Source organism: Condylura cristata, unplaced genomic scaffold (genome assembly GCF_000260355.1).
Source record: "Condylura cristata isolate star-nosed mole 26May11 unplaced genomic scaffold, ConCri1.0 scaffold00007, whole genome shotgun sequence".
Classification (NCBI taxonomy): domain Eukaryota; kingdom Metazoa; phylum Chordata; class Mammalia; order Eulipotyphla; family Talpidae; genus Condylura; species Condylura cristata.
The window spans coordinates 36,149,514-36,174,515 of NW_004567108.1; the positions used below are offsets into that span (position 1 = coordinate 36,149,514).

Sequence of the window (25,002 nt, forward strand, 5' to 3'; positions counted from 1 at the left end):
CTATAGAAGCTGCAGGGCCCTTAGAGAGCACTGCGTGTGGGAAGGGGGGAAGTAGTCACTTAGGGTGTGCAGATTTGTGGTTAATTCTTGGCATCATTTTAAACAGACAGCTCACAAAATAGCCCTACACAGATAACATGTCTCCTCCATTTCACAAGACTGGAACCCAGCTCTGAGTGTAGCAGGAAGTGAAAGCTGTTGAAAGATCCTGGTCACCGTGAAGTTCAGTTCTGATGTTTGACCATGGAAATGCTCTTGCTCACGTTGCTAAAGCAGACTTCAAATGACTAGCTGGGATTATTGGTTTGGAACTGCTGATACCCTGCTTCACAGTGTGTGGAGATGAAAAATGTACCTACTGAACCGAGGACGAAAATTCCAGCTCTTTTTATGTGTTCTTACTGAAAGCTGAGACCTTCAAGGATTTTTCCTAGTTGATTCTTTTCTGACAATTTAAACGAATTGCTGAAAATATGCTTGCCTTTGGTAATTATCGAAAGCTTACTATGTGCCTGGCACTGTTCTAAGCATTCTATACAAGAAACAATCCTAAGAATAGTCTTCTTTCTTGCTAATGAAACAGCTGTGGCATAGACAAGTAAAGTAGATTGTCCAAGGTCATCCAGCCAGAAGTGATAGAGCCAGGAAATGGATCCAAAAAGGTTGGATCCAGGGTCCATGCATTTTGCTTTTAGAGGGAGGATTTTAGAAGGAGAACCTAATCTTCAACAATGCCTTTTTTAAAATAATAAAACTTGAGTTATATAAGATTTCAATAAAAGGTTGCTGCCAAGAAAAAAATATAGTGAAAACAATGTATGTAAAACACCAAGTCCCACAGCAAGCGCTCAACCAGTGGTAGCCATTATAAGTCTGACACTATAAATCTTAGACGGTTCCTCTCTCATAGAGATTAATTTCCCTTGTAATCAATTAAAGATCAGTTGCCCTTTCTGAATTTTCTTTAACAACCTTGCCATTTAAAATCATACTGCACAAGGGAATTAGTTGAAATCTACTTTAGAAGGAATAGTAAAAATATCGGCAAGGAGGGAAAAGTAAGAACATACATAGGGAGTCAGGAGGATGTTTGAAAGCCAGAAAGAAATGGGAGGGGGAGTAATCCATGGTGTGATGCTCTGTAGGTGATCTGGGGGAGAAGGCATTTCCATACCTGCCCCACATTTCACAATGGCTGTTACATACATTCTTGGGCTTGTTTGGGTTTCACATATGCAAACATCTCTATCAGGCATATACAAAAGAGAAGAATTCTGTACCATAGATATATGTAACTTCAGTCTAGTAGATATTTTTAAACATTACTCCAAATGCCCACAACAATTAACCTGCCCCCATCAGTGGGGTTCCTTTTGAGAGCTCCTTGTCAACACTTGGTATTATTAGCCTTTTAAATTTTAGCCTTTTTCAGTGTTGGGGAGGGGGAGGGTATCATGGTACTGTAACATGGCTTCATTTACATTTTCCCCATGACTCATGAGATTGTTTTCATGTGTTTCATTAGCATATTCTTGACTTTTTTTTGGTGTGTGAAGTTCCCATTTAAGTCTTTGCTCCTTTTCTTTTGCATGCTTTCTCTTTTTTGTGTTGATGTGTAGGAATTCTGCAACTATTCTGGATAGAAGTCCTTTTATGGTTATTCAAATTGCCAGTACCTTCTCTGTGGCTTGCCCTTTCATTCTCTTAATAGTTTTTTTGATCTTTTGTGATGAACACTAGAGATATACAAAGAACAAATTCTCATTGAATGTAGATCTAAATAGAAATGAAAAACAATAAAGCAGCAAGGTAAAGAGAATGTCTTCATGACCTTAGGGTAGACAGGTTTCTTTCATATGATCCTCAAAGCACTAACCTAAAATGGAAAGGTTGATAAACTAGATTACATTAAAATGAGGAAATTCTATGCATCAAAACACACCATTAGGAGAGTATGTTAAGTACTTGCCTTAGGTCCTTTCAAGCTGGGATAGAAGTATCCTGTACAACAGGTGAGGGATGGAGGACATAGAGCTTATACTAGTGGAGGAGCTGCGATTTGACCTTAGGTCTGAACCAGACTAGGCAACAAGTTCCTAAATCCTGAAGGTATCATGCATCCTTTACTACCTCCGAAGTGCCCCCATGAGGCCTGGCATAATATTGGATTTCAAATATTGGACTTCAGTTGGCATTTCATGGTGCCTCCCTAGGGCAAGGATCATTGCACAAGGCCCTCTGTTCTTACCTAAAAACTATTCATTCTTGGGGCCTCCCTGGTGATCTAGGGGTTAAGTGGCAGCACTATGTCCACCAAAGCCCACCTCAATAGCCTGAGTTTGAGTCCAGGGACCTGACCCACAGGGTACAGCAGACTTCTCCTGTCTCTCCCTCTGCTCCCCCTCAGCAGTGTGTTTCAGTTTATCTGCCTGTTCTGCTCCCTGCTCTATCTCTGATGAATCTTAACACCCCCTCATTTCTCTGGCCTACTGCCCAGTTCTTCAGGACAAAAATAAATAAAATCTTTTAAAAAATTATTCATTTTTCTACCCTCACTCTGTTAGCTTGGTCTGCTGGGAACAGTTGCTCTTTGTTTTTTTCTTAGCTCCAAGGAAGCAACTTCTCCATGTACCCATCCTGTGCCTGGTAGATTGGGACAACCATTCTGTGTCTGGAGTGCCTCTGACGTGGCGAGCTGAGTGGCAAAGCTCCAGTAACAAGGAAACAAGAGAAGCAGCAGCTCCTGACTGGTCAAGGTGGGTGTGCCAAGCCCTGCCCCGTGGACAGGTGACTGCTGGGTTCCATGGTCGCGGATCCTGCACTTGTGCCATGGCTGCCCTTTCCCACTTTGGTGGCTGGAGAGGCCCTCCCACGGGCTGACACCACATTCAGGAGGGCACAGGGCGCAGGTCCTGCCCTCTGTGCCAGTGACAGTGTGTGCCTTAATTGTTTTGACTGATTCAGGTCTATTCTACACTTTCATTGTACTTCTTTGTTGTATCAAGTATATGCTTATCTAATACCTGTTCCTTCTCTCTACTTTTCATCAGTTTTTCTCCACGTGGCCAGCACCATGCAGTGTTATGCACCATAACTCTGGCTAGAAGCTAGAAGCTAGCAGGTCCTGTCAGAGGCATGTGGGAGACAGGCCTGCACTCTGATCACCCCCGTGAGCTCTCCAAGGACATCTACCTCTCACGATCACTGCATCCCAAAATTCTCACAGAGCAGGTGAGCATACCTCCAGGAGGAACAGATTTGAACCAATTATGCCCATATCATAATGGCTAATGGCTGCTAATTTACTCAGGACTTATATACCAAGCACTTTGCTAAGCCTTTTATGCACAAATTCTCAATTCTTTTAAACCCTGGTGAAATATCAGCTCTCATCATTTCTAATGTATACTTGTGGAAATGAACTCAGAAAGACTAATTTTAGCTTCCTCCTTGTCCTCACAGCTGCTAAGTGGCAGAGTCAGGATTCAAACTCACATCTGTGTGACTCCCAAACTCAGAGAAGTGTTTACTATGAAACTACTGAAGCTTAAGTCTTAACACTCCCCCTTCCCCCTTCCTCCCTACCCCAATTTACATCAGTCCCCTTTAAGGCACAGAGAGGGCCCTAGCAAAATATTCACATGGTCCTATGTTCTTTACAATTTTTGTAAAGCTTAAAGCAAATTGAAAAACAGATCATTTCCTTATTTAGTTAAAACTGTGGTTTCTTTCCATTTCATCTTCCCTCTCTGATTTGTTCTGGTGGTGGTACAGCTGGGCAAATCTGATCCATCTACGAGGAATTTTAAGTGGGGATATATTCAACTTTTTTTTTGGGGGGGGGATATATTTATGTCACTTGCAATCTGTGATTGCAAGTTATTATTGGTTGTCCCACTAAAGCAATAGACTTCAGGAAAATCCTTGCTGTTCACTGTGCCTACTCAGCTGGACTCAGCCTTAAAAGTCCAGTCAGAGATTGTCCAGGCAGACAAGAGTGTGGCCTGTATCTTCACCATGGGAGGTATGTGGGGAGTGGAGGAGAAACTTAAAAAAAAAAAAAACAACTATATGTAAGCATAACTTATTTTTAAAATTCTATTTTCTCTGTAGAAAGTGATATGAAAATCTGTTGTTGTATTAAGAGGCAATCAGAGATTCAGCAGCTCAAACTACAGGAAAAGACTAGAGAGATGTGTAGAAATCTCTCAGGCAGTTAATTAATGAAAATTACTATATTATTTTTCTGGATTTTGTTTGGTCTGTGATAAATTTCAGCTTTTAAAATTCTATCAATTGTGGAAGCTCTGTTCTCATTCTAAATAGTAATTTTGCAGTTATTTTTTTGTTGATAACTTTATACTTCATAATCTTACATTTAATATTTTTCTAAAGAGGACCCCCCCCCTCAAATTGAGGTTCTTGGCATTAGTGATATTTTTCCTACTGAAAGAAAAGACTCATTAGTCCTCAGTATGGTTGGAACTGCAGGGTTTCAAGGTCTGGAAAAGCCTGAGCTCACAACACCTTATTTTATTATTGAGTTAACACTAGTTTACATCACCACATTATTCAGAGGAATAGACTCACACCCTCTACAACCCACCCACCTCAGAACACCCATATTCCTGTATCAGAGGACCTTTTTGTCCTCTCCCCAGTTTGTTCTCACCCCTATTAATCCCCTTTAGAAGCCTCAACTCTGTAGTCATATTTTTTAGGCTCATATTTTGTCAATTGTTCTGTTTCTCCACATTCCACAAATGGGTAAAAACACCCAGTATTTGTCTTTCTCTCTATGGCTTATTTCAGTTAGCATAATCTCCTTCAACTCCATTCATGTTGCAAATGCCAAGAGTTCATCTTATGACTGAATAGTATTCCATCGAGTACGTGCACCACATCTACGTGCATCCTCTAACTCGAACAGGAGGTTGCGGTGTCCTCTAATGCTAGGGGAGGCTACAGCAGGGAAATGGCACAACAAAGCTCCCGAGAGCGTGTGTGTACAGTGAGGGGTATGTACAATGCTTTCAAACACCATAAGGGGAGTAGGGGTGACTTACAAGTTGTCTGGTCTTTTGTGATGTGCGGTAGCTTTTCTTAATTGCAGCCAAGATGGAATTTGCTGATGCGATTTCCTTGGTCATCACAGTCCAAAGGGCACTTTTTGGTGCTGCCCAAGGAGTGAGGGTGAGATGTGAGCAGGTATGATGGTGGGGTAGCTGACATGCAGACAGCTCTGCTTCCTGGTGGGCTTTGGGTAAGGGGCCCACCGGAGTCAGGGTTAGAGCTTTCCGTGTCCTCCATGTCAGACCACATACCTCATTAATTCTGGTCCCACGGAGTCCACGTGGCTTCAGTTCCCTTCATGAACTGGCCTCCTTCATGGTTTCTGCTTATCCACCTGGTGTCTAGGCTGCAAATAACAGGTGATGATGATATACTTGTTCCCAATGAACACCGGACTGCAGTGAGAGCAAACTAACTCACTCAGTTTACTTAAACTGTAAGAAAGCGCCTCTTCCTGGCATCTCTTGCAGCCAACCAGGTATAAGCTGGTTACTGTCCTGGAGGAAACTTTGCTTACAACAGGCCAACAGAGGGACTATTTTGCTCAAAGGCTATGGCTAAAGGGGAGGGGAGAAGGGGTGTAATTCACCTATAAATTCCAGGATTAAAGGAAATTATTGTACAAAGTGAGGAACTTGGATTTCTAACAGAATGGCAAATGAACGCAGAGTCTCAGAACAGGGGCTCAGAACAGTCTCCAGAACAGTAAGAAAATTCATTTCTGTTATGGAAGCCTGCACCAGTCTGTGTTATGGCAGCCCTAGCAAGACTGATGTTGACAGAGACTTCATTGCATCCACATCAATAAACAGGAAAAGGCATTTCTTCAAGATCTATATTGCTAGGAGCTTCACATTTGGGATTTTGCACACATTGGTCTAGCCAAGTTGGGGATGTTTCTCTGAGACCTCAAACGATCCTCACCAAACTGACCTGCATTCTGGTATCTTCTGGTGAGTTCCCATGCTTGCCACCATCCCCAGACCACTAGCAGTTTTAAGCCTGTGGGGTCTGTTCTCCCAGTTATCTAAGATACTCTTTGTGCAACAAAGAGAGGAAAGAAAGCAAAGGGAAGTAGATAGTAGCTTTTCTTAAATACCGAGTAGGTTCTAGATCTGCTAGGTTAGGAGACAGGTAAAGGGGTGAAGACTTGTATGGTGATGAGCTAGGTATTCTAGTCTTCTCAGGAGAGGAAAAAGGGGAACAAAGTTGCTGCAGGCTCTAACGTGGGGGAGAGAAACTGGAAGAAATGTTAACTAGGCCCTGGGAGAAGGAAGAGCGGCAGGGGGCAGATAGAGAGAGCACAAGTTTCAGGCCAGTGCTGTCCAGCTGAACTTTCAGCCACAGGAAAATGTTCTCTCCCTGAGCTCATAACATTTCATGATGTTACTTACAGCCCTGTATAACTGAGTCCTGGAAACTTGACTGACGTATTAATTTTAGTTATTTTAAGCTTTAAGCTTTAGCTATATGTGGCCACAGCTTTAGGCAGCATGTTCTAGAGCTCACGGACGCCTGTTGCCTGCCTACCCAACAGCCTTGCTCATCGTTCTGTGTAGGTAGTTAGAGGCCAGGTGCTTAAGGGGAGAGCAAATGCCTCCCAACCTCTTTGGAGGTAGAGTCTAAGTCTAAGCAAGTTATGATTATTATAGTCCTCTTTCTGTTGATGGTTTAGGACCAGGCAAATGATGCAAATATAGCCAATGAAACATGAGGAAGGCAGCTAGTGCTCTCAAAACATAGTCTCCTTGATTTTAAAAAGGGTCTTAAAGGTCCTTCTTTTGGCCCTTAAATTTTTGTGGGAGATACGGTGCCCAGAGTTGTGGAACCATTTCATGCCCACGAGGGGACAAAAGCCAGTATTCTGAGGATGGCTGATATACATGATGGAAAGAGCATAAGTCTTCAGATGCTGCCACGCCATGGTATAACCTATCTTGGAATGTCCTACCTCCTCTGTTATGTGAGATAACAACTTTCTTTATTGGTAAGGCAATCTGGAACTGTGTCTTCTTTTAAACACAATCAAAACACAATCTTTGAAATGAGCAGGCAGTTCACGTTTCTGCCTCCAAAGCCAGCGCTATAAAATGGAGCACTCTTCTCATCATTCTTCTCAAACTACTGTTCCCAGCAGCCTCTATCAATCAGTTGGAGTTAATATACTAGATAAAAATCTGTTTGCTATTCCTGTTCGAAGACAAAAGAACACAAGCATCTGCTTTGCTGTAAACTCCCCCACAAACATTTTCTTCCCAAAGGCTAACAATTGCAAAGTGTTCCTCTAAAATCCATAAGGCATCAATACCCATGACACTAGCCCACAGGAACAATTCAAATAAGTCTGAATCAAGGAAAATGGGTTTTCTACATGCTCGAGGACATAAAAAATGTACTTATTTTTAAAGGGTCATTTCAGGCTCAGAGGGGAAGGCAGTCACACGGCAATCTTTATTTGAATATAATGGAGCAAAAAATCCTCTTTTATTAATCTGATGTACAGTAAATGTCTTTGCAGCTGTTACATGATGTTAGGTATCTGGCATATAAATGTATACACACTTCCACACTGGATAGATTTATGCTGTATACGAGTCACCCCACACGGAGCATGCCCTTTCATGGGGATACGCATGGCTATCTCAAGGACATTGTTAAAACACACTTGGTCAAACATTTTGGCAATCGCAAATCAGACACAGAGCATACCAGAAAGATGAGTTCACAACCAGCTATACTTAAGATAAAAACTCCACAAACCTGAAACAGAATATATTGGGGTTCACACATGCAGCACATATATACAGTACAAAGAGGGAGTGGGAACATTCAAAGCAAGTCTTACAGAACAGGAAAGACAGACAAGAAATAAGACAAAACCAAACCATACCAAGCACAGGGCTACTGCCAAGATCTCATTGCAAAGAGAGGGGATTGTAGGTTTGGCATGTGTCCGAAACAGAGCTGCACCTGAAGGAAAAACTCTCCCAGGATGTTATTTACAGCGTCTAGATGTTAGTAAAGGGAGTAGGATCCCGTCAACACGATCCTGGGCAGGGTAAGGGCATAGGAGTGTGTTTGGGTGCTGTGGAAGCACATACCAAGAAAGAACATGGCTTTTTCCTTCTGTCTGATTGAAGACACAGATCCGAGACAATAACTACATAATCACCGTTGCGGAAATGAGATTGGGCCAGTTTGTCAGGCCTGGCGAATGTCAAAGGCAAGGTAGGAATTTCCTTCTTGAACACCTACTTGGGTGTTAGAGTTATAACTTCAAAGAGCTTATTATTGTTTGTACAGCATAAAATAGCCAATGTACTAAACAGTCTGCCTGAAAGAACAAAACCACAGAAAGCAGTGGAGTCTCTGGACTGTGGAGTTCTATTCTGAACCGACACAAACACAGAAGGAAACCTTTGTGTACGACGGGAGGCTGACTTGCTCAATCTTTCCTTCACATGGGCTTATTGGCAGTGCTGACGCACTAGCTAGGGGACTCAGTTTATTGAGGCCTGTGTATATGGGGGGAGACCCCGAATTGGTGAGGGCTTTAGGTAGTGGTCAGCTGACAATGATTAACAACTGCCGGAGGGTTAAAGATCTGCAGTGTTGGTCAATTTCTGTGGGGGCAAATACTCTCCACCTTGGACTTCAAGCTACCCACACAATGTCCTTGAAGCACCACCCATGGGGGGAGGTGCACAGGAGCACACCACCCTCTGGGGCCCCACAGAACAGTAGGATGTCCATTACCTCAAGGGCATGGATAACATCAGAGTGTAAAATACACAGAAAGTGATGGTTTGAATATTTAATTACCTGCTTTTTTGAAACAGTGATGTTTACATCATTTAATTTTAAATAATGGCTTTGTTTTCAACTGGTTTGCAGACAATAGGTTCTGATGTGTTGGTTTGAGCTCCACTCCAGCCCATCACCACTTTGGATGGCTTTGCTCCTGGTGGCAGGCTCAGCCTAGTAGTCTCAGGGCACCTGGCAGGTGCTCTGACCCTGCCTCTGCTCTTCCAGGACCAGTTGCTGGCATGGTGTTGAGCCCAGTCTGCATTTGAACAGAGGGCTGAGGTTGCCTTGTCCTTTTACTTTTCGGCACTCTAGGCTCCAGTGAACATGAACGAGGTAGGGTAGGTAGTGAGGGAGAAACCCCTGCAATTTCAAATAGATCACAATGGAAGACACCAGCCTTCAGCAACAAGTAGGCACTGGAAAAGCACAGCCACTTCCCACAGGTTGATGAATTCCCCAAACTCTGAGACTTCTGCCCCAGAGATTTCGTGCGAGTGGTGCCAGGCCTGTCATCCACAGGAGTTGGGGAGCAGTGGGAAGTACAGCCCAGTATGGGCAGTCAGGAGCTTGGTCCCATCACACTCCTCCTCTTTCACATGTCCTCCACCCCCTGGGCCTCCACAGCAGGCCTTGATTGGCACATTCTTTAGTCTCAAGTGCCCCAGAAAAGCTTGAGCTGGCTTTTGTGCATGGCTAGAACCAGGATAGGATCAAGAGGTGACAAGAGGAGGGGTGGAGGAAGGATAAAAAGGAAAGAACGGAAGCATGACGCATGTGGCGCCTGGTGAAGGTGAGGTGGAGAGAGCTGGGGGCAGACAAGAAGCCAGAATTCTCAGTGAAGAGGGGACAGGGTCACCAACCACCGCCATCCCTCTGCTCTGCACCCCCCTTGACCCCAGAATCCCAAAGCTTCTTTGCAGCTTCCAGACACTTTGCAACAACCATGCACTCAATTTAAACTGAAATCTAACTTCACTGACAATCAGCACCTGTTTTCTGGGTGGCTTATCTGCTGAGGGTAGAGCAAGAAGAGATAGTCTGACTCAGTTGAAAGTCTTCAAAATCTGAAAGGAAGCACCCTTGGAGCCTAAGGCCTGGGATCTCGCAGCCCAGGAGAGATCTGCTTATTCAGTGCCCAGTCATGCCTGCCTTGGAACAGATCTTCCTCACAACTTCTAGTTTCAGGCCATGGAAAGCAACCTTGGAAGAAGCTGGGATTATAAAAATGAAATGGGCTAGCTTTGCTGTGATACTTTTCCTTGAAGGGAACCATAGTGTGATTTCCTGCGGAGACATTTAAAGAAATCACCAGTGTGGCTGCGCTGTTCTCAGTTTCCCTCCAACAAACTCGAGGGCTTTCTACTCCCATTAAGTATATTCCTAGCTCCTGGATAGTTCCTGTACTGCTCAATGTAGGCTACTTTTGCAAATTTGGAAAAATAAAATTTCGTTTGGGGGAGCAACATGTAATGGGGTTAATGTAAGACTCTAATTACAGATGTTTTCTCTTTCCTATATTCCTTCCCTTCATCCAAATTCTGCAAAGGGTTAACCTCTGTACATAGCAATATCTCAATACCCTGCACACAGGAGGTGCTCAATAAATACTGAATAGTCACATGAAATGACAGATTGGTGAAAGTTCTGTCCAGCCCTTCCCTTTAACCAGGACTGCAGACCTTAAACAGAGACCTACACAGACCCAAGAACTGTATTCTTGTAACTCAAGATCCTGGATCACTGAACTTGACCTAGGCATTGTTTGAGAAAGACCAAAGGAAGTCTGTGTCTGCTTAATAAGACACGATTCAACACTTGGAGCAATATTTGGGAATTAAATTATTGTCATTCCACATGTGAAACAATGAAGGGTCATACAATACATGTAGGGGATACTGACAATTTTCTTTTCTAGACATTACATAGCTCACAAGAGACAGTTCACTCAAACAGACTTTGCTTGGCAAAAACAAAAGCCAAAAAGAGCCTGTTGGGTTTCAGAGTACTCTACTCCATAGATTTCTTTGGTAAGTTTGGTAACCAGACTATGTTTAGCACATGGAGGGTAAGGAAATCTGAATACATTGTTTATATCTCTTAAAAATCAGTTGCCTTTCTATGATTCTAGGTGAAAGCCAGATTTAGGCATCTCCGACTTTAGAACACAAAAGAGTGAGGTGACTTACTGAAGAAATAGGTACAGTTCAATTTGATATCAAACAGAAAAAAAAAAGGAAAAGATCATATTCTACTTGTTTGGCAGGGAGAATCAGAAGGTATTCTTGTGGAATGTTTTTGAAATGATCCAGGTTTAGAAAGTCTCAACTGTGTCTTAATCTCTTTGTTGGAACCTTCTCAGTGATCTTAGACTCTCACTTCTGCCTCTACAAACAGTTCTTTTCCCACCTCTCCCTTGTTATCTCAAGACATCCAAAAAGTAGCTAAGTAGTTTTTGGTGCAAACCTGAAGTCAGACTTGACCTATAGATTTAAATGTATTGGTCAACTTCAGTGAAATCACTTAAGAACTCTGTATCTGAAGGTACAGGTTAACTTAGGTCATGTTTCAAGCATGGAATGGAATAAAGAGTCTGAAGAGCTATTAGATGCAGTGGTCTTTTGACACCACTGAGACTGCAGGGTCTTCCAATTGTATGTAGTTGGCTGGGTGGGTTCCCTTTCTAGCAAACCAACTCTAATGGAGATACTTCTCTGGATCCTAAGCAGCTGGTGGCACAAGCAACTTGGTACCTATTTTCTCCAGCCTCTTCCCAAGGGGTTTCCCAAACAACACCACAGATCTCTCCTGCTTGCTTATTTCCTGGTTTTTTAGTTACAAACTCAATTTATTTAGCACTTGGAAAATGGGTTTATTATCAGAATAAGGCAGACAGAGAAATGAAGCTATTTCCATGAAGATCTTCTAGAATCCAGGTTTAGTATTAACAGTAAACTAGTCCCAATTTCCCAATTCTTAACTCTCTAGATGGGGAAAAAGGGGCTGAATCTCACTGTTCATTAGCTTACAGGATTGAGCCCTCTATTTTCTTTCCCTGAGTCAGATTCTGGGTGTTAGATGGCCCCTGGCTGCTGGGGTTGACCTTTAAGACAGCAGGAGGGAATGTGAATTGGGTGTAAGACCCATTATAGGATTTACAGTTTGTAGCAGCTGTTTTTTCTTCCTACTGAGAAGACCTAGTGACAATAATAGGCTCTAGAAGCATTCTGGATGGATTCCAAGCGCTATGAGGAAATTTTAGATAGCGAAGCAGTTAAATATATAGGAACAAGTGGGACTGTTTCCTAGGCTTTCATTTTGCGCAAGCTCTCATTTTCCTTCCACAGTTGATCAAATGAGATGAAGGTTGCATGTCCATGTGCCAGCAGCTGTTACATGAATAGAGCTGCGAGTTTCTGTTTAGTCGTATGGCTATATCTTAATCCAGCTAAACCCAGAACAAGCCAGACAGGCCACACCACATAGTTTAGAGACGACTTGCACTCTCATAGCAAATCAAGGCAATAGAAACAGCGTAGCATGGCAGAGATACTGCATGAAAGGTGCCCAAGAAGGTTTGTGACCAGAGACTGTCCAAGAGATGAGATGAGATCCCACTTGGGCCACCTGGCAGGCTTGGATTAGGTGATAGGAAGGCCAAAAACAGTCTTTCTGTAGGGGATGCATGATGGCAAGCCTCATCAAGTGGGATGCACTTGGTTTATCTTATTCTGAACCAAGGCAGCATTCACATACATTTGGCATAATCTACTCTGCTTCTTAGGAGATAGTCCAGGCATTTAGACCTAATACCGACATTAGCAAAAACATTTTTAAAAGCAAAGACCAGCCCACAAGCAAAAGTTAACTGTCACAACAGACTAGAGACAGTGACACCCACACCCATCTCCATTTTTCTTTTGAATGGATTGATGGAGACACACATTTTACTTTTGCAGTTATTACTGAATATGCCATACTCAATTAAAAATAAACCTGTCAGGTTCCCCAAATATGTCTTTTTTTTTTTTTAAGGAGTAGAAATCACAGGATAGTGGGGAGGGATGGTGAGTCTATCTGGGTGAAGTGTAACATACAGGATACTTTCTTGGGTTGTCTGACCACTGCCGTGGTTCACTAATAAGATTACAACAGGCAGAAATGACAGCAAGTTGTTTCTTTCTGTGTCGTTGGTATCATTCTAATAGATCTCAGCCTGTCTGCTTCTTCCCACAACCTTTGCAGTTTGAGGTTAGTTTTCTCCTGCGCTGGCCTGGATCCCATATCCCTAGGGAACCATCCTTTTCCTGTCACTCTCAACTCCATGCTGCCCCCCTTACAGACCTGCATAACTTCAACGGGGAGTCAATTAATGTCCCATGCTAGTGAAAGAAGCTTTTTCATGGAGCCTGGACTGGCAGTCCCCTAGGGAGCTCTAGGAGGCCCTTAAGAAGGGGAGGGCAGACAGAGAGCCTCAGGGTTTAAGACATCCTTAAATGTAAGAACTATTGGAAACAAAGGCCCAACCTCTGGAGGCCCCAGACTGGACTCTGCTGGAAATGCCTATAGTAAGTAATAAGGCCTATCCTCCAGCAAGACTTGGAGTTAAAGAAGGGATACTGTTCAAATATGGGATTACTCCTGGTAGCTGGTCATCCCAGCCAGTCTCAGGGAGGCTTCAGATTTCAAAGAAGATGAGTAAAACAGATGAGCTTCGAGGAGGGGCAGGCCCAAGGGTGAAAAGGTCATGTAGCCCCTGGGAACATCCTGCTGACCTTTCTCTTCCACGTCCAGACAGATTCCAGAGGTAAAATGAACAGCCCAACCACCACCAGGACATGCTGCCCATGTCTGAGAGAGGGTCTTCATAGCCAGCCAGGCAGGGTCCTCTCGGCCACCAGCAGCCTCCCAGCCAGGGAGCACCCTCCCAGCAGCAGCCAGCCAAGTAGGACCCACACAGGCACAGTTAGAAAGTCACAAGTCAACTACTTGGGGCACCTTCCCTCAGGATATGGTACCCTCAAATATCACTTCGCATTTCCAAAGAGCTGAAGGTGTAAATTCCTCCCTAATTTGCAATCTACAACAATTTGGGTGATTGACAATCTCTAGACTAGAGACACTTGACAAGGATGATAACAACAGGTAGAAAGACCCAGATTTTAGAAAGCGGTTCTCTCCTGGAAGGAACCTGCTCTTGGCTAGATCAATGGCAGCTGATGTAGGGGGTGGGGCTGGCAGTCAACAGAGGCAGAAAATCAATCTCTGATTTTCTAACGTTCTGAACCACATACCACAATCACAGTCTCCTTCATAGTTTGAGATTGAATTGGTCCTTTCAGCAACAATCTTGCGTATGCAGGTCACTCAGATCTGTGCTAACTGCAAGAGCCTTTATTTGTCTTGTCAGCAGGGTCACCTTAATTGTGAGTGCTGAAGGAGCTCCACCCAGCTGTTCAGTGCCACATGATTTTCTTTGAAAGGCCCTGCTGTAATAGTGAGACTTGCTGGGTGTCCTTTTCTAAGTAAACAGGAAATATCACTCTGCTTAAAAAAAAAAAAAAAAAAAGAACCCCTCTCCTCAGCACAATTGCTAAATAATATGCTAACTTATATTTCCTGTGAGTGTTGAATTAGGAACAGGATCTATTTCTTACGACAGCACAGTCCTCTTCTTTGCTTCTAACCCTTCAGCCAGCAGAATCTCAGCAAGGCCCAGCTGACTAGGATATTTTAAAAATGTTCCCACTGATTTTTGGAAGGCAGTAGCATCACAGGTAGGAAAGATAACAATACATGAGGGGAAAAAAACCTCTGCAAAATCACACTGAATGGGCAAGATGGTACGCATCTACATTTTTGTCACAGCAAGTATCAGTGTTCTGATATTTGACCACCTTTCTTGATCTGAACAATCCGAAGCTTTGAGCCGGTCGAGAGCATGGACACGGGCGATGGTTCTTCTCTGTCACATCAGGACCTGGGTTCGTGTGTCAGGCAGGCGGAGCCCCACCAGTCCTCCACACACGAGCACAGTGGAGGCCAGCAGGATGGGGATTGCTTTGGTGATACCCACCAGGGAGCCGAATATTAAGTTTCCAAGCACAGCCGCTGCTTTGCAAAGTGCATTCAAGAAGCCAAAGCCTGTTGCCCTGCAAAGGAAGGAGATAGGATCAAGCTTGAGAAGATGATTCCAACACTCCAATTCAGGACATCACTGTCCTATAGAGTAATTTTCAATGTCTTCCAGTAGGCTGTTGTGTATTTCATTGGAGCAAATAACTAAGTGCTTATCAGCACATCCAGAGAAAGAGAAGCCAGGTTGGTCTGGTTCCTTCAGTTATCTTTGACCTTCTCACATGGGTTGATTGTTATTTTGCCCATGCATTCTGATTTGCTGTGAACAGAACAAGTAAGGAAACTTTAAGGAGGAAGAAGGATCCTGTTTTTTCAAGAGTTAAGTAAAAATTCCTGACATCTTTAGATTTATTTATTTATTTTACTTCCTTTTTTCTCTTAATATGAGACTTTAAATAAGTAAAGCTCATGAACTCTTCAGCAATAATCCTGGGTGATTGGGTTTTATTCCTCATCTTTGGGTACCATGGAAATAAACCTACATGTTCTCTTCCAAATGCTTCCAAAAAGCAGTAACTGAATATTGAACTGGACAGTCCACCAGAGAGCTAGTATGACACTCTTATATCCTCTCGAGAGGTCTCGATGGGAATCAAGTCCAAGAAAATATTATAGAGAATCAGAGTGTGGGCCTTGAGCAGACCTTGCTGACTCCACTGGCATTAAAGGTGTGTAGGTGGTGTAGACATAACTCACCTTCCATTTCTTGAGACATTTTTTGAGAAAGAAAAAAATTAACCTCATAATGCACATGTGCTTTTCCTGGGTCTTCTAGGCAGCAAACTTAATTTTGTCTGACATTGTGAGATACTTCTATTTCTTCCACTTTAGACACACTCACTGTCATTTTGTCTGTCCCTGGGTCCAAGTGTTTATCCAAAGCACATCAAATGCAGGGTGACTGCTGGATACACGTCTCCCCTCCAGAGAGAAGTGCATTTTATAAGATGCATATGCAGCATGTACTACACCTCTTTGATTTGTAAATTCTTAAGTGTGGGTTTTCCTCTAGTCAGTTGAAACAACTGCTTCTCACTGCTTGTCCCGATCCTACTGACCTTTCCTATTACACACGTGCTCCTCGTAATCCAGCATCTGTAGTGCTTATTAACTAACTGTCCTCTTCCCACATCACAGGAAAGGAGCAAGCACTGTTCCTTAAAGGCAGGAGCTGTGCTTCTGAGCTGGTGCAGGGCCAGCGATGTTTACTGCTAGGACAAACCTAAGAAAGGGCAGGCAGCAAGCATGACTTTCTTTTTGGCCAAGACAGCAAGAAAGTAGGGCAAGCCGGCCCCCACTGTTTGAAATGTGAAAGGGGCCGAATGGAATCAGTGGCTGAGAGACACAGATGCTTCTGAAGATTAGCTATTTTGCATTCTTCATTTTTCTTTTTGGCTTGTTTTTGAAAAAAAAAAAAAAAAAAAAAAAAGAGAGAGAGACTAGCAAGAGAAACACCCACCAGAAGATGAAGAGATTTAATATACCGATAACTAATTTCAAATGAAATTGCTTGAGGCTACATGTTGGGTACCAAAGAAGACCAAAGAAGAAAGACATCCACTGCGCACCCGCTCACTGTCCTTGAGGTTGAACGTGTACTCTTTAAAATAATAATAATAATAATAGGTTTTTGAAAAGTTTTAGGTTTTAATAAAATTGAGAGAAAAGTCCCTATATGCTTCTGCACTCCCCCCTCACCCAGTTCCCCTATGATTAACATCTAAGAGTTATAGTTGTTATATAACACTATCATATAATGTTAACATCTTTGTTATAATTGATGAGCCAATGTTATACATTATTATCACCTAAAGCCCACGCATCATGTTGTACATTCTGTGGACTCTGGTGAATGTATAATGGGATGTAGCGACCACTACAGTATCAGACAGAATAATAATTTCACTGCCCTAAATCCCCCGTGTCCCCACTATCATCCCTCCTTCCTTCCTCTTAACCCTTAGCAACAACTGATGTAAGTGTTTCCATAGTTTTGCCTTTTCTGGAATGTCACAGAATTGAAATCATACAGTTGTGTAACTCTTTCATTTCTAAAAAAGCACATTTTAATTTCTAGATTCTAGAGTCATAAATTACCAAATAACATCATACAGTAGTAAGATAAGCTGTATCGTTTTGGGGGAAATGGTTAGTATATATGTCACTGATAAAAGGAAAACATTCTCCTGTAGGAAGAAGTCATTCTATGTTAAAACTGCAGAGTAACCTAAAAAGAATTTATATCTGGGTTAAAATCACACTATTTCATCAAGCGTAACCCTCTGGTATAATAATTACCGACAACATAAAATAGGGGCGACTCTCCAGAAATCACAGAAACTGTAATGGGGGGAATAGATGAGATTTCTGGGCAGCGAGATGCCTCAGGAGTATCTGAAGCTTTTAGAAAAGATGATCAAATCCTTATCCTCCGAGAGTCTCTGATTTTATTTACCAAACAGCAGCAGTTCTTCAGATGAGAATCTAGGATGGATGCAAAGCATATCGCCTTCTTAAATTAGTCTTGGCATGCGAGAAAACTTGCCTGTCCTTTCCTTGTATAAATCAATTAATTCTTTAAATACTTGCAGCTGCAGGGTGTGATTTTTCTATGCAACAGAGGCACACAAGCTGTCTTAGGAAAAATCAGTGGCTCTCCCTTGGGGGTTATCTGTTTATAAGGTAAACAAGCTTTTCGTTTATTCATTCCCAAGTGCTCAGAGGAAAGACTAACTTCTGCAGACAAGGAAAGTGCAAGTCACTTTGTGCTCATAAAGTCCATTGCAGTTAGGGAGCCCCCATAAGCTGACTTCTCAGCAGCAGGATGAGCTACCAAGTTATTTTTCAGACTAAAAATGTCTCCTGCCTTCTCTTAACCAACAAGCACCAAAGGGAAAGATGAAATGATTTCTCATTTTCTAGATGCTCCATCCCTTGATTCTCCCCACCTCTCTTGCTCAAGCTATTTTTTTATACCCTTAAGATGGAAATTCTTACTCCAAAGATACCCTGTGCCCACCTCTGTTACTATATTTCCCTGACTGAGAATCAGGGGCTGGTGCAGGAGGCTGGCTTGCTGCAGTGCTTGGGCTTAGCTGATGGGGAAGATGGCCCCAGAGTGGGCCTGTACTGAGACTGCTCTGATGTCTTCTCTCGGGCCTCCATAGCTTAGTGGTTCCAGTTCATTTATATTATTTTCTGTTTTAATTGCTGGTGGGAAAAAGGAAATGGTTGACCGCATTCTGGGCAGAGTGAAGATAGATCTGCTTCATATCCAGCCTCTTTGGTTTTTCTAACTTCAGGGCAGGGTCAGTAGTGGGATTTTTGAGGCTCCTGGGAAGGAGAGAGGGCTGCTAAATAATATCAGCACATAGGCAGTGCCTGACACATAGCATACATATTGGCTGAAATGTATTTTGAAGGAAAAAAATGCTGTACCTGAAAAGGACTGACATAGTGGGGGGTCCAGAATCAGCTGGTGGAACTTGCCTACTTAAGGGTGAAATGTGAGCACACTCTTTGTCTAGTTTAAACTTTTGGAAAGTAGCTTTTTCTGGACAACTCAAACCCCTGGAAGTTAGGAAAGGAATATTCAGGACTCAGCATGGGGCATTTGGAAAGTACAGGCAGGCCTTAAATCAGGAATACAGTGTGACATGAAGATTCATGTGAAAGTTGGTTATTTAAAAGAATTTCATTTTTCTCATGGACATAATATTACAAAAAATGGCTAGGCTCCCAAGTTAACCCCCCAAAGTTACTTTAACACTGAATCCATCTGAGTTAGCCTACTATACCAAGAACACTGGGAATCCCTGGAGCATTTGTCTAATGAGCAAATCTGTTCTAATATAATCCTGATTTACACTTTCTCCTATGCATTTATTCATTCAATAATCATTCATTAAGCACCTATCATGTGCACAGCACTGCACCAGGCACCTCAAAAAAAATAAGGAGAAGTTCCCATTTGCATTAAGATAGATGCAAAGAAGTCACGATAACACAACAGGCTAACTGTAGTGATACATGCAGTGTGTGACTCAGAAAGGTGACAGGGCCACAGCCTGAAGTTACCCAGGTCTTTCTTGGCAGTGTGTGCACTGGGTTCAGGTCTCTCCCACAGTTACAAAAGAGGAAAGTAGAAGAGGGTCTCCAACAGCCAGTGCTGTCTGGGGGAGGAAGCGCTGTCGGGTGAAGACTGGAGGTCACTGGCTGTGATGACCAAGTGGAAGAGGGACACAGAAGGGCAGCCGAGAGGGCACTAGGAGGGCTGACACTTCGCTGACAACTGCTCCCACCAACCCGCTGGGAGAGCAGGGAGCATTGACAAGGGTAGAGACAATAATCCACAGCCAACCAACTGAACCTCAGAAAACATATTTCTGTGTTTCATCCATTCATCTGGAGTTACCACAGAAACAAGGAATACAAAACACTGTGTGCTCAAGGAGCTACAGTCTCCTGAATGACCTGTAATATCTGAGTAAATATTCAACCTAACACTTATGTGGTGATTTGCTTTCAAGGTACTTCAGTATAAAAAAAGAGTTGTTGGACCCTCCCTGATGGTGCAACAGGTTAGCACATAGCACTGCAAGGATGCAGCCACCTCAGTGCGAGTTTAATCCTTGGCCCTGGAAGTGACTTACATGGTGTGGCAGACCTCTCCTGACCCACCTGCTACTCTCCTCAGCAGTGTACTTCGTTGATCTGCCTTTTCTGCTCCCCACTCTGTCTCTAGTGAATCCTTCTACTGCCTCTGCACCTCTGACCTGTACTCCAGTTCTGTATGCATAAATAAATAAATCTTAAAAAAAAAAAAAGATATTGGGCCCTCCCTGGTGGCGCAGCGGGTTAAAGCACAGCACAAAGAAGCTCAAGCCACTTCCTCATGAGTTCGATCCCGCCTGATCCCGCCTGCCCTGGAGGAGATCCACATGGCGAGGCAGACCTTTCCTGACCAGCCTGCTGCTCCCCTTAGCAGTGTACTTCATTGATCTGTCTGTTCTGCACCTCACTCTGTCTCTGGTGAATCCTCTCACCCTCCGCATCTCTGGCCTGTACCCCAGTTCTGTACGAATAAATAAATCTTAAAAAAAAAAAAAGATATCAATGTGTCATTAAAATCATATGCAGTCTAGCAAACCAATGTGATCTCAATAAGGTATAACTAACTAACCAACCAACTAACTAAGAGAAGTCTGTAATGTATGCTGATAGAATTGAAAATGCATTCACCAGGATCAACAGGACCATAAAGGTTCTAGAGCTTTAGGTATCATTTCAGAAATCTGCTTGAGGTTTGTAAGTGAAAATGGAGCTGACTTTTTGCTGCTGATCTAAGTGGTGCTCAAAACATGCAGTTGACTGGAAAGAATGTTCTTCAAACACCCAGCAACCTCCAACTGGTAAAATGCCATGAGTGGTGAAGACCAGATGCTAGACACCCTGATCCTGCACCTCAACACTTAAAAGCCTACCATGGTGCCTCACCAACCTCAAGCCTGGAGGTTCTTCAGCATATCACAGTGTCCAAGCCCTTTCACATAAGGACTTATTGAGCTCCCAAGGGTGGAGCTGGGCTACTCTAGAGTCAAGAACTGGCTAAATGACCATTCTGGGGAGCAGCTGCACATTTGCTAGGACTTGCTCCCACTGTGATATACCACATGGAGAGAGGTTATGAGCAAAGGGGTCATATATCCCCTGTTACAGGGTAGCCCAGAGTGAAACCAGGCTGCCTGTCTGTGGGTCCTCACCTGCGCACTTAAAATTTAATTGTTCTGCAGGCACACACAAAAGGGTTTATTTACAAAAGGGGAAAGGAAAAGGAACAACTCAGGGAAAGAGAGAGAGATACAAGGTAACTAGAGTATTTTACCAGCTCAGCTAACTTGGAGATTTAGTCACAAAACTGATAGCCCCCAGTCACACCATCTGAGAGCCATTACCCCAGAGAGAGAGAGAGAGCCGTTAATCTCTCCAGAGCAACCGTTGAGAAACCGCTTTCTATTTATCCCCAAAGTCCCAGAATTCCTGCTTAGCTCCGCTCTTGGGTCTTCGCAGTTCTCTCCTTGGTATTGCTGGGAGTTGTAGTTTTCCAATCACTGGTGTAGGGGGTGGAATCCAAAAAGCTGGAGTATGGGGTGGAGTCCACAAAACTCTGCAGAGTTCCTTTGGGACATCCTTCCCCTTAATACCCTACCTCTCATCCTCTAGTCCTAACTGCCAGAGACAAAAAGGACCCGACACTTTCTAAAATGCTAAAGTGACTCAGGTCACATAAAATATAGACACATATAATGTAATAAGGCCTATTAATAAAGTCAGGTAAAGGGGCATGGGTGAAGGACAAGTTATTTGGATAAGATAGTTGAGTGAAAGATTTCTTAATATCAAAAATTAATATTCCTCAATTAAGTGAGGTCTTTATGACTATAGATTAGAATGTACTTAAGAAAAAATGAAAGCAACTGCCATTATAGAACACCATGGTGAAGAATGTTCTAGAGTCAGAAAGATGCTGAAATATCCTATGCCTTAATCTCCTCATTTTGTCGCTAATAGCTGAGGTAGAGTTACACCTGATGTCCTGAGGGCACATGCTGTTTGGTAAGAGATTCAGGATTAAACATCTTTAAGATTAGGGTTGGGGTGGGGGAGAATGGGGAACTTCTCTAAGAACAATCCTGAGGGGAGGAGCATGGGACAGAGGTACTAACTTCAAGGAAGAGGCTGTTTCCACAGAGATAGCAGCAGCTGCCAGGGACGAGCAGGTGGCAACCATCAGGGGTTTACTTTGAAATCCTTTCTGAGGTCATATCTGACACCGCATGCATAAGGGAGAAGGAAGGAAGGAAGGAGTCAGCCAGTGGCCAGAGGAAAGCAGGTGTTTCCAGCCGGAGACCCATGAGATAGGCTGCTGGTTGAGGGGGTCTGTGTGGGACTGGACAAAGCAGGGAGCACCCGGGTCTTGACAGTTACAAGGTGGGAGCCCCCTGCCCTGAACTCCGTGGAGGAGGGGCCATAAGACAAAGGAAGTGTGAGCAGCGGAGCTCTGCCATTCTGTGGCATAGCAGCAGGCAGCCACGGCCTGGGTGAGGGTGGACATGGAGCCAGAACTGAGAATCCAAATGAGCTGGAGCATGTGACATTTTATACCAGGTGGGCTATATTTATGAGTTCCAGAGTTAAAACCCTGACCAAGAAAAGGAGGAAGAGGGGCAGGGGGTGAATGAAGAATGGGGTCAATAAATAGTGGACATGTCAGGTCAACCAATGATTATACAATTTTTTTAATCTTTGAAACTTCCCCAGATTTATTATTTTTTCCCCCCAGTTAAAACAGCAGGTGATGTCTGGGTAGCCTTGAATGATTTCAGCAAATGGAATTTATTTCCTTTTAGCATCTATCCCCAAAGGGGTGAAAGCAATGTAGATGGTGGTACCGCCTGGGGGTAGGGAAGTGATGGCAAAAGGAAGGTTGGCTTCTTCAGTCCTCTGTGGATAGGAGAGGTGCTAGGGATTACATTTAATCATTAATAGCCACTGATTTAATCACTCATGCCTTCATAGTGACACCTCTGCAAAGCCTTCAAAAAACTGAGTTTTGAGAGCTTCCAGATTGGTGACTGCATCCACATGCCAGGAGGGCGATGGACCCCAGCTTGGGGGACAGAGGCATCTTGACCGTTTATTTTAATCTGACCATTGTTTGCACTGTATTTGTATATAAATAAAGGTACAGTATTTTGCTGAGGTCGGTATTGTAACAAATGATCAAATCTGTGGGGGTGGGGACATGAGAATCCAGAATTGCCCAAGTTGGCTGGGAAGGATTGTGGATAAAATGCACATCCCACCTGTGGCTGTTTCAGAAGTGGAGGCAATCTTTTGAGGTTGAGCCCTTTGATTTATGGGATTTGAAGCCAACTCCACATAGATAAGATCAAGAATTAGAGTGATCATATATTTGGAATCTGAGAGTATCACGAATCACTAAAAAGCTTTCTGAAGAGCCTGGTCTAAGAAACTGATTCTTCCTCATCTCCATAAACAAGTTGCATTTTACATGGACATACTAATTCAGTGGGGATACACTACCAGCCGAGTGTGCACCTGTGGCTTCTGTAAAGCTGCTTGCTTGGGTCACTAATCTTTTTTGTGCCCTTCAAATCATCATGGACCTGCCACTGTCCATAAGCATTCTACCCCTGGATGCTGAAATGTCCGGGGGTCATTTTTTGAGATTCTGTAAATGTTATGCTTATCGAGGATGCTAGGGGGTTGAGCACACGAGAATGCTAGTGATATTTACACAATGGAAAAGTATAGTATAATAAAAAATAATTTTGGTTTTTGTCTCTACTTTCTGGCACAGAACTAAAACCACTGGAATTTCCTGAGTGTCTGCATTGTTCATCAAGAGCCCCTTTTGAACACACCTGGGTTTATGCTAGTGAGGTGACTCCAGCCTCTGGAGTGGCTACAATCAGAAAAATCCGGGAAGCAGAGAGTTGGAACTTACAGTCCCCCAGCACTGAGTTCTGGGAAAGAGTGGGGGCCTCTTCACATCCCCAGGGGAATGTGCAGAAACAAAGACAAGGTCTAGCCTCTGCAGAGGAGGTGGGACAAGCTCAGTCTGCAGGATGACGCTGGCAACGCTGCTCTGGAGACTAATGATCTCTCCTGGGCTGAAGGAAGCAGCTTCCTGCACATCATCTGTTCACGTCTATGGACGTGCTGGAGAACATCTGCCACCCGAGAAGGCCCCTTGAAGACCTCCAAGTCCTCGCCCCGCTGCTGCTTACTCTGAAATGCAGCACTGCATTTTGCAGCTCCAGTGACTGAACTGACAGGAGTACTAAGGAGTTTGGTAGCTGGGACTCCTCTAAAGCTGACAGCTACCCTCTGCCCCACCCCCCAGGCTCACCAAGTATTCTTCAGATGGCCTGTGGTCTGGGAGGTTCCCGCTCCCCTCTTTCTTTACTCCTTCACTCAGGCACCAGGCTTCACTTCCCTCCCCAGCTTCTCTCAGTTATTTCCCCTAATACAATCTGTGCATGTTTAATCCCATATTGTCCTCTGCTTCTTGCAGAATCTGATCTAATACCAACAGCCCCTTCTGTTTTTATCTAGTTGATGTTTAACCATCGTGACAACAGAAACACAGCAGGTCCATATTTCTCAAAGCAAGGACCTGAGCTTGTGTTTTTTAAAGCTTTGCCAGAGGGGAACAATCATCTCTCCAGTCCTATGGAGGCAGAATAAGCAGCTGGTTCATTGAAAATGATATCAATCTCATTAATGTAAACTAAAAAGGGAGCAGGTTATGACATAACCTTGGTTAGCACTGAGGGATTTGCTTTAAATGTTTTATTAATCCATATCTAGGCCCTGTTTTCAAAATGAGAGGTTAATGACAGTTGCAGTATCTTAATCTTGCTTTTGACAACATCCCCATCCCAATGTCCAGGCTACCCACACCAGAAGCTTAACCACAACTGGTGAAATGATGTTTCTTGACAGGAGAGGCAATGTGTGCAGTGATGTGAGTTCTTTGGAGTCTTTATTGGAATATCCAATAAACAAACATCCAGGATCCCTGAGTTGTCAGATTTCTGCAGGCAGCTGTAAACAGGAGTACCTAGAGGTTTCTTATAAGTTCAGTTCTTCATGTTCAGAAGACATGCAACTTAGAGTCTGACCATTCAGAGAATCTATTCCAGAGGGCTATTAAACAAGTAAAGGAACTCAGGATCATTTTAAAATTGATATTTCAAATGTCCCAGTGGAAAAAGCCCTCCCTCCTCGTCAAAGTCCAGAGAACACTGTCCCCATCCTCCAGGAGCAAGGGCTTCCATGGAGACAAAGCGCACACAATAAACGGCGGCAAAGGCCATTTGTCTTCACGCATGTCAGACAGCAAAACAAGGCTTCTATTCTTTCAATTATTCAACTGCTGAAACTCTACCCCAAAGCCCT

General features: G+C 43.5%; 1 protein-coding gene across 1 annotated transcript in view; it reads right to left on the reverse strand.

Annotated features, from left to right (window-relative positions):
- Positions 1-7,502: 7,502 nt before the first annotated feature.
- The window catches only part of SV2C (synaptic vesicle glycoprotein 2C), a 160,584-nt gene continuing 143,084 nt past the window's right edge, over positions 7,503-25,002 (reverse strand). The window contains exon 13 of the mRNA XM_004678199.2: positions 7,503-15,029. Coding sequence (XP_004678256.1) covers positions 14,846-15,029 — 184 coding nt within the window. The 3' untranslated portion in view covers positions 7,503-14,845. The remainder of the gene's footprint in view (positions 15,030-25,002) is intronic.